Below are 10,956 nucleotides of genomic sequence, written 5' to 3' on the forward strand. Positions count from 1 at the left end.
AAATCGTAATACAGGCGATCACAGTGGACACAACAATGCACTACGGGTTGCAAAGTAAAGCATCGCGTGTTGAAGGAAATGTAGTAATATTGCGAGAAGCATCAAAGAAATAAATATCGAGCGAAATCTGACGCAGTTGTACAATCCTAGAAATTGTAGAAATCTCTCAAAGATACTTGTTTGTATTTCGGACGCGTCGTAGCGTGTGAGAGGAACATTTTAGGATGATGGAAGGACTCGGCGCAAAGGAACGATGCGAGTTTTGCCCCTGAGAAACTGCAGCGCAGCGCCGAAGACTGCTACGATTTATTTAACTTTTTCTTCCTGCTGCTTCCTGCGCACGTCTCATCGCGCTCGAGCAAACTCTTTCTCGTCTTGCTCGTCTTCGTAACTCGTGTTCGCGATGCTCTACTTCGGCTATCACGCAACCTGCTTGGTTTACGTTATCTTGGCAAAGGCAAGAAGCCTGTTTCCTTCCTTTATGAAACGAGGAAATGAGCGAGGGGAAAAAGGAAGTTAAACATCATGGTTTATTACAGCCAATAACGTATTTATTAGAAAACTGCGTTTATAAGCTTTACGAAAACGTAAAAAAGCAATGCAATAAGATAAATTAAATTTAAATTGAAAAGAATATTTATCGCATTCGAAGGTCCACGTATCAATCGCTTTTACGAAACTGCGGTTAATTAAAAAGCATAGGAATCTAAAAAATGAAAACATGAAGTATGCAAAGATTTATGAGACATTTCACAAGAAAAATTAGAATGTTGTACAAAGAGATAAAATCTCTCAGAATACTCGGACTATTGCACAATAATTTAGCATAAAAATGCATTACAAATTGAATCCTGGACTGTTAACTTTCTTAGTTTTCTTCTTGACAGAAAAGAGAATTTCGTGATGACTGTATTATGTCAAGCCTTAATCTCCGAGGTGGATTTTTTCACGCCGCAAGCAATGCACTGCTATTTTTAATACACTACGACTTGCAGCTTAACGAACATTTCAGAGAGTACGACGTAGTATTTTTTTTCTATTTCCGCAAGCAACGTTGATGTTACTTACTCGGATGAGATTGCTCTGCAACAAAAAGCCTCGGCTTTCAAATAAATATGGAGGGGAAAAAAGCATTCTTGTGCGTGTCGCGCTATTAGATTTCAACGAGAAAACTTTAGCTTTAATTATCGGAAGGTTGCGACTGGAAAGAATTAACGTTTCCCGAAATATATGAATATGCTTTCCACACGTAAAACTTGTCTTGTAGCAGGGGAAAGAAGACGAGAGTTATAACAAATCTTAAGTAAAGGCTTGCAATAAAAATTTCCGTTAAATTAACAGAGGAAAGTAGTTGGGAATTTGCATAGAGAAATATGACAATCCCGTAATATCTTAGATATAAGAAGAATTACTCGCGAGCGCTAGACGAGGAGAGAAACAGAATGTGATAATGGCAATCTTGCTGATATACACGTGAGAAGGTAAGTTAGCGGAGAATGAAGAGTTGTTTTGGATTTCCGACGAGTAATGCCGATGAAGGAATGCATTTAGGGATTATACGACGCTATAATCTCGGGGACGAGTTAAGAGTTGATGGAGTTTACTTAATTTTATCATGACGCTCCGAAAGGATGCGTCCCTTTCCTCAGCATATCCTAGTCGGGGCTGACGTGCTCGGTTCTTGAAAGCTTTTGAGCCCTCGCGCTAAAGTTCCTCCGTCTAGGCCACGTTATTTACCTTTATAAGAGACGACAAGGCGCCGCCGTTCGACCCGAGTCTTTTCTTCTCGCAACGCGCACGAGAGGATAGAGAGAAAAGAAATATCAGAAAGCGAGGTACCGGCGGGAAAATGTAAACGCGTGACGCAGCGAAAGAAAAGTCTCGACAAACTCGTCCTTTCAGACTTTCCCGCGAGAAACGAGGGAAACGCCAACTGAGTTTGACTAATTCGTTGAGATTTCTTACGAGACGTGTATTTTAATAAAGTAACATTTTCACGAAAACAGCGTCGCGATGTAAATTCGTAATGTCCCGATAATAATGTGCAAGTACTACAACAGTCTAATAAAATCAAAAACTCTTGTATACAAAGTTTCACAAAACATGGTTAAATAGAAAAATGTATACTTCAAAGGGCTAAGAGAGATTTCAAATACATTGAATACCGCTTGCAGTGTAAGTAAGCAACGGCCACGTAACTAAGAATAATGCTGTAGCGGCGAGACCGTTGGTACATGTAGCTCGAGATGAAGAAGGCGCGTGAGAAATGCGTCGCTACGCGAGGTAAAAGTAAATTGAACGAAATCGCGATAGCGGCTGCACTTGCCGGAAAATTCGTGGTTTGCGGGCAACGATTCGCCATCAAAGTGAGATCTCTTTGAGCACTTTCCATGGCTCGTCGATATTCCCGCCCGTTCGATAGCACTGTGATACGTATAAACAATAGCTCGATCCGTGTCCAAGGGCTTCCCGATAGATTCGGATCTCGAGCACGTGGTTTGAGTGGAAATGCTCCAATTGACAAAATGGATTGCCGATACTATAATGGCGGTCATACAAGCTTTGCAGATCGAATACGGATATAAAAACGTAACCGTCGAATGAAATGTGAAGAGGGTGGCGCGAATTTCGTATCAATTTTTTTTAAATTTAAAATCAAATAAAATTAAAATCAAATTAAACTGCGCATTGTTTATGTCATACATATTGTTTATCGCGCGCTCTGGAAGACTCGCATCGAAGCTCGAGGGACACGCTTCAGTTGACGTTGAACGCGCTGGAAAATTTATTTTGGGAAAAAATGTGATTTCGTTTTATTAAATTGATTCGATCGTCAATTTATATGCGACAATTGAAATTGAACGAATGCGCTTCGTCTGCTTGCGCTTGATAAGAAGATATAAAATACACGTGGAAATTTGAAGCACTTATGAACTGGCTTGTGTTTGCAGGTGTCGAGACACCCCCGAGCAACGATTCGGTGCGTTTGGAGCCCGATCCGCTGATGAATGGTGCTGGCGCGCTCTACGTCGCCGCTACCTGTGCTTGCGCCTTAATTTTGGTCGTCGGCAGTGTCGCTAGCGCGTTATACATCCGCAACAGCAAGGCTCGCGTTCAGGAATCTCAGTGAGTAAACTTTTATATCAATGGCTATTACATTTAACAAGAATATAGCAGAACACTGCGTATATTTAATATTGTTGCACCTTTATCCATCATTGTTCCCGTATATAAATTTTTCTAAAAATAAGGAAGATTAAGAACGAGACGTGAGCAAACGGCTTGCCAGAGTAAGTCCTACAAATTCCTCATCTTAATCTTTGCTTCGCGTTTGAGTTAACAAAGCGCGCATTATTAAAAATGCGATGGTAAAACAAGTAACGAGATAGTAATAAATTCACAAAAACACGTTACCGGTGGAACGCGGTTTTTTCGAGCTGCGTTCGCGGCGGAAAGAAAGCGACACGGTGGAATAACGCGGACGCCATCCGATTTCTCGTTTTGCCGCTTATTAAATTCGCGTTTCTAAGGATCGCGCTCGGTCGCACACAAAAATAAATTGTCGGGGAAAGGATTTTCATTACGTAAGACATCGTCGCGTAAGACGCGTCGTAAATGCGGCTTTTCCGCCGCGCTCTCATTTTCGGCGAGCCATTCGAGCGAAAAGTATCGCGGGCGCGAGTTTCACGACGTCGCGAATTTTCTGCCGAATACGAGAGACGTACGCTGCTACTGCAAAACCGGTCGAGGGGCGGCGAAGGGGGAGCGACGGAAAGATTTCCGCACCCCCGCGGGAAATTCGCGTGGATAAGCTGGATAGGAGGAGCTCGTCCGAATGAAATATCCTTTCAATAAGCCGCCGGTGATCCGTCGGCTGCTTGGCACGCCAGCCGACATTTTATTGCATAGCTATGCGCACTCCCTTTCTCGTATCCGGGGACTTCTGCGGGAGAGAATGTAAGGAGGATGTTAGGGGTCGAGAAGATCCGCTTTTACCTCTCTTCCCATATTCGTGTTCTCCTTTTTGCTCGTCTTTACCACGTGCACAACTTGTGTCTAGCGTGGACTCAATTGCAACATTTTCTCAAATTGACGTTCGACTTTCCTCGAGAACTACACTGTAAAAAAAAATATGTAAAATTACATACACACTTGAAAAATTTGTGTTGAATTTAATAGATATCACATGTCCCAAACGGTCCACACAAATTTTTGTGTTAATGTAAAATAATATGGATATGTTAAATGAACACACTAATGCTCTGTTAATATTTTAACACAAAATAAATGCAAATCTTAAAATAATTTAAAAGAAATTTCCTGTAAAATTAACATATTTTTAATGACAAAATAAATTTTTTAAATGTAATTTTTACATTTTACAGATGTAATAAGTCAAATGACGTTCGAAATCACTCTCACTTATGTTATATACAAGTAGAATAAAATCAACATTTTATTCTGTAAATTTTAACAGATAAATCTTGTTACTAATAATATAGAACATATGTATTGTGTAAGATTAAAAAATAAGTACGCATTCTGCTGTTTTAACATTTCTTTTCAGTTATTTTAATAATTTTACATTTGAGGTCAATTAACACAAGAGCAATATGTTTAATTTACACATAAATGTGTTAAACATTTAACACAAAGATTTTAACCGGCGCTTTTTAACAAAAAAAAACACAAATTTTCCAACTGTGTACATAATAAGTGTAGCGATTACACTATTAACAACGGAAATATATAAATGTACTTTACAAAAAAATTTTTTTACTCTTTGTTGTGTAAATACTTGTTTATACATGAAAAATTATAAAAAATTGTAAAAGTTACTTCAATCAAAAGCAAGCAGTTTACTTATTATTATAAGGTAATAATTTTACTTACAAGGAGTAAATTTGCTGACTTATGTAAATATGTATACACCTTTAATAGATGGTCATTACCCACTGTAATAATTGTATTTTTACATGTAACTTTTTTACAGTGTACGTTGATCATCGCGTTGCTCAATATTTATAAAAATCCGATATTTCTTAGTCGCCCTCCGTTTTCATTCCGTTCTTCATTTAAAGCACGAAAATGCAGTTTTTTTCTCGTTTAATTTTTACAGCACAAACTTACATTATGATAGAGAAGAATAACTTTTATATGTGTTTTTCTCGCGTTAAAGTACTTTAGATCACGTTTCTTTATCTTTTAATAGGATTGTCCCTCGTTTTCCCATCGATCGGTTGTCGATTGTCTTTGTCCGAATTCATCGCGCCCTCGGAAAATCCTCATCATGAATTTTTCTCGTTAAACGAGAAGAGGATCGCGTTTAACGCAATTACCCTCATTAACGGTGAATATTACGCGAAAACTTCTATGCGCTGCCTTTAAAGTTCGATCGTTACTTTCACTGTAATTATTTTATACTTTAGCACATCGAGTGTTCCATTCCAGTGCCTCTGTTTCAAGGTGCATAACCGAAGAACTTGAACGAGATAGAAACCATACTGCCAGGGATGTTAGGGTAGAAACAAAGCTACTCCTGCTTCACTTTACTGCCATTTCCTTCTCTTCCCCCATTGTTTGTCTCAAAGAGGGAGAATTGTCTTTTACCCGGATATTTATTAGCTCTTTTGATGTTCTCCGTTGCGAATTTTTCTCGTTAAATGATAAGGAGCGGGATTTGCTCTTCCTACAAACTTTGCAATTATTACACATTTACTTCATACACGAAATGCTTATTGCGGCCTTTGAAAATAATATCATTTAAAAAATGTGCTAATCACATCGTAACGAAAAATTTTTCGATATATGTACAGTACCGGCCCATAATATATCACCTTTCGATTTTTTTAACATAACTAATTTTAAAGTGCTCGAATGGAAAATTCGAAAATCAAGATGTACTTTGTCAAATTTCATTACAGGATTACAGGACACTTCGTGTACAGGATGTACATACCTGTTATCGGGTCTACTGTCTACTGTAAAATTTTGAGCACGTTCGGTGCACTTCGGCGAAAGTTATGCTCAGAAAACCGCAAGGTGATATACTTTTGGCCGGTACTGTATGTTAGGTGAAGCAGTGAAAGGTTTGTTATTATCTGTAACGAGTAGGTAATTAGTAATTTTTTAAAAATTGTGATATATACAAACATGCATAAACAATCGACAAAATTTTAATTACTTTTAAAGGAAGAAAGAATCTGTTTTTTTTCTCATTGCCTCAATCAATCTTTATATTGAATTTCGCGAAGACGCGATGCATGGGGAGATATATTACGTTAACCCCAGCGTTATTTTACGCGAGGTTGAAATATTACACGGCGATCTGTCGCGGAATTGAAATCAATATCCCACCGTCAATATGGCACTGACCGTAGCATACGAAAAAGAAAGCAACAGATGTTCGCTCGAACAAACAACGCGCAATTGGCCGGTGCGTGACGCGAATGCGATCGAACGCGATCGCCCGTAACAATGTGATTTCGCATCGGAAGACATCAAATATTTATCGCATGGCAAAGTGGCCTTTATAAGAAACCCAGAGGGGAGGAACGCACCCTCACTTTATATCATCTTCCGCTCTTCTTTACGCTCCTCCTGACATAGGCCAATTGTCTCTCCCGGGATATATTAGCTCTTTTGAGGCTCTCCATTCCCTGATAACACGCGGAGAAACGCCTGGATCTTTGCTATCCCCCCCCCCCCCCGATTTCTCTTTCTCTACCCCCAGTCTCGTCTTACGTCTCCACCGCGTTCGACGTACATCCCCGCCGGCGGATAAAACTGCAGATTTTACATCCGTACGCTCGAGTGAACACCCTCGTTTCTCGTAAGCCCTTCTTGCTGCATCGAACTGCACGATGTACGAAAGGCGCCTTCGAGATTCGGCAAGCAGCGGAAAGTTTTCTCAGGAGTTACGCCACTCGCGAAACTCGTGTCGAGACTTTGCTGCAGTCTTCCAACTTTTCGATTCCCTCCGATGAGATGTTTATTTTTGTATTTTGGTATTGACTCGATTGCTACGTAATTCTATAGACGCACGTTGGTTCTTGTTTTAATAATGAGAATGCATAAGGAGAGTATCGACTCGTTAATTAGCTATTGTTTAGGCCAAAATATTGTATACAGGTGGAAAAACCTATATGTAAAATCTAGAGATATCGAGGATATTCGTGCACTGCGTTATGTTTTCAGATTGCATTAAAAGTTAGCTTTCCTTCGAGCTGATGATATTGCGGCGGACACGTCGTCGGTTTCGCCATAAATTCTCAATCTATGGAAATTTCAACGCAAATACTTGCTCGCGAGTTACAAAAGTGATATTACTTTCCGAACGACACTTTAACGTTTCTGTTCCTGGCGAGGGCTCACTTTCGCAGGTACAGACGGATTCGTCGGAGTCGATCTGGTCGCGAAACGTTTCCGTAAGAGTCGCGTAAAAATAAACGGGCATGAACGGGCAAACCGGGGGATATTTGAAATCGATGGCTGTACGCGTTTTTCCATCGTTCGTCTTTTTAGCGAATACGTTCGGCGGCAGATTTACATGCACGAAATGGCCAATAAATCTCTAAAAATATCCTCTTCTATTTCTCGCTGGTATTTTTCAGTCGTCATTCCGTCTTTTTCCTTTTCGCTCCTTCCCTCTTACGTTTCTGGAAATATCGCCTTTATTTCAATATAACGACCTACTCCACAAATTTTCATTCTAACGAACGAATACTTTAATTTTAGGAAAGCAGCAAAAATTACTTCTATGTGTTTAGATAATTTTTATGTAAATTACTAAAACTTTCTCTCTCTCTTTTTCCCTTTCTGAATAAGGCTTTAGAAGGCTAATTATTGCTAATAGAGTATTTAAAATCTTCAGTCCATTGTTATTAATTAAAATTTATCCGTTTACATTGTAGCCATTGTACTTCTAAACAATATTAAACTGGCATCACAGAAATGAGGAACAGATAAGAACGGAAAGTCACAGTGAGTTGTAAAATTATATGAGTAACATAGAGAAGAGAAATATATTGGATTTAAATCAATCAATCGGAGACACGGGAACAGTACTTTGGGTTAAAATGAATTGCGTTTTCTATCGAAAGATCGTTGAGACGGTGCGAGAGAGAGAGAAAAAAAAAGAGAGAGAGGAAGAGAGGATCATTTAGAGCTTTTCGGGAGCTCATCCGAGACGGGATGTAAATCCTCCTAGAGATAAAGAGTGAGTACTCTCGAGGAACTTCTTGTCGAAGATAATTCCTCGTTGAGGGTTATGTAAAGGGCGCGGGATGGAGTGTACTGAAATATGATAATGCACTATTCTTCCCACTTATGCCCTTCTATCTTTTGCCGGGAGGAGTGTACATGTCGGACTTTATAAAGTGACCGTCTATCTCATAAACGATGTTGTAATTTGAACTGCGTTTATCTCGACATATTGCTGCCTGAGTAGCCTCCCGGGGGAAAAGCTTGCTAAAAGAGCCTATTACGCGGTGATCCCCAGGCGAAATTAAAGCAGTTAAATTAGCGGTTACGGTGTAGATTTTCTGATCCTATAACAATGTAGCCTTATAAATGTTTCCGAAATGTGTAATATGTAATATGCGGCGATGCATTACTCAGCAAAATCGTAGAAACGTTTTTAAAAACGTTACTTTAAATTCAGGTTCGCGAATATTGCAGTTTAATTATACTTTTAGAAAATTAAGCGAGAATCATAACTAATGTTTGAATCATGTGGGTACGTGGCATGTTTTTAAATTGCAGCTAGGTAATTCTCTAGCTATAACTGGACCTCGTGAAATCCGATAACTGTTTCTCCGACGGACGGCTGTAACGTAACGCATTAGAGAAAGTAATCTTTGCGATTTGAAAGAAAAATGGCATAATGTTCCATTTGCGCGCTGTGCGAAAGCGCACAAGATCACTGCTTGAATCCTGTCGACGTTGAAAATCGACAGCGGATTCCCGGATTTGCAGCAGGGACTTATACAGCGTGTTAAAATTTGTTCCAGCGAAATCGTCTCGCGGTGGAATCCGGAGCTCCGTGACAATTACTCAGGCTCTCCCGCTTTCCCGTCTCGCGCCATTGTAACGATAATTAACTCGGGTGTAACAATCGCTCCGCTACAGAGATCCTTTCGCCCTTTCAGGAAAACTCTGCCCTGCTGCAGTTACTCCGCGGCTGACACCGGTGGCCTGGCCAGGAGTTCCGTTTTAGTTAGAGTCGACCCACGGCCCGGAAGTGCGAATTCCGGAAGTTACGCCACCATCGCCGACCTCGAGCCACTGTACGCGAGGCCATGCGGTTCCAGAGCTAGTTACTATGCGGCGAGCCACGTGACGCATCTCAGCCAGGTATGCGATGATACAATTTGGTTAGATAGAAAAGCAATATCGTCGCATCGGTCCGAACCCATATAGTGCATACATAGTGTCGAGAAACCATCATTTTTATTTACATAAAATTATCATCCTGTGTCGTTTTCTTTTAATACTGCTCGACATTATTAAACGAATCAGAGTAACTTCAACTTTTAGCTTCAAAGGCGCATTTCTGAATTTCATTTCGAGCTAGTTCGTGTTTCATCAATATCGATACTCTGAATAAATTAAAAGAAGCGTTTTAACTTGCCAGAGTGTTGATCAAAATTTTCATTCTTACAATAATGGATAACAAATTATATGAGTGTGACTCGAGTAATTACCCGAATTTGTCGCCCATTGCAGTGTCTCCCTTTTCGATAAACGCGTATCCAAATTTCGCGACGCGATCTGTCGCTTCTTTTCGCACGTACTTGTGATTTTTCTAATCGCGACGAAACAGCCCGTGAAACAGATTCGACGACGGACGCGAAACTCGTATTGCGCATCAGGAAATCCGATTTTCTCCCGGCCGTTCCTTCCACTTCACTATCGCGAACTCCGCGTCTGCCACCGGAAGCGGAAGCAGCGCGAGACGGCTCCTCCTCTTGTCTCATCCCGCATCCCGTCCTATACCGTCTCGTCTCGTCTCGTATACACAACGAGTGCCGCGCCACGCAACTTTATCGAGTTTGCGGCCGAGCGAGCCGCTTTCCACGGGCAACTTTGGCGCCCAACCCTTTCCAGCCCTTCGGCTCTTTATTCAACGATTCTAAACCAGTCGACTTACAACTCTCATCCCTCCTCCCCGAGAGGGGGAAAAGGTGTACGCGTGTAGTGCCTTAGTCGCTTCTGCTTTCCGTCTTCTGGCCGATTTCTCGCGTTTCGAGCAAACGGAATATTTTTTTTGTTTCTCTGTCTCTCTTTCTCTTTCTTTTTGCTTGCTCTTGTCATTGCTTTGACACAACTGCTGATCGCGTCTTTGATCTTTTTTATATCTTTGAGTTCGCATTTGCCATGGGAAAACGAAATGTTCAGCGCATCGAGCGCTTCGTTGGATCCGTTTCTTTAAGAAATGCTGTATAATTCTTTCCGATAAAATCGGGAGGGTTCAACGTGGCGTGAGGTATACTATACTTACTGGGATATTACTTTGCGCTCGAGTTTACTAGCACTTGGTTAAACTAATTTCCCTTTTTCTATGAAAATTATATCTTTATATCTTGTGTCTTATATACCTAAGATATTATAAGAAGACTTTCATCATTATACATTCATCTTCCGGTTTTTCCGGAATTTATTATTTTTGTATTACTTTTTCAATATGTGTAAAATGATACTTTTTATTTAGGGAAAAAAGTCGAAACAGACGCGTAGACAACATCTTGATACTCAACTAAATTTTAACTAGGTCCTTTTAAGATATAATCAATTAGAAATCAATTAGAAACGTAAAAGCCATTTAGGACCTGGCACAGGTGGAGGTGGCCAATTAAATTACTAAGTGAATCCATATACCGTCTTAGACGCCCGTCACGGATTGAGGGAGGTCGCAGGTTCCAATTCTGGCTGAGGTAATACACTGAAAAAAATTTC

At 40.3% G+C, this 10,956-nt stretch overlaps 1 protein-coding gene across 1 annotated transcript in view; it reads left to right on the forward strand.

Annotated features, from left to right (window-relative positions):
* Nucleotides 1-10,956, forward strand: part of LOC105569950 (tyrosine-protein kinase Drl) — a 74,847-nt gene that overhangs the window by 54,528 nt on the left and 9,363 nt on the right. Inside the window, exons 4-5 of the mRNA XM_012026825.1 lie at nt 2,952-3,126; nt 9,150-9,354. Of these exons, the coding sequence (XP_011882215.1) occupies nt 2,952-3,126; nt 9,150-9,354 (380 nt within the window). The remainder of the gene's footprint in view (nt 1-2,951; nt 3,127-9,149; nt 9,355-10,956) is intronic.

Source organism: Vollenhovia emeryi, unplaced genomic scaffold, assembly GCF_000949405.1.
Source record: "Vollenhovia emeryi isolate VEMERY1.0 unplaced genomic scaffold, V.emery_V1.0 DF939122.1, whole genome shotgun sequence".
NCBI classification, from domain to species: Eukaryota; Metazoa; Arthropoda; class Insecta; order Hymenoptera; family Formicidae; genus Vollenhovia; species Vollenhovia emeryi.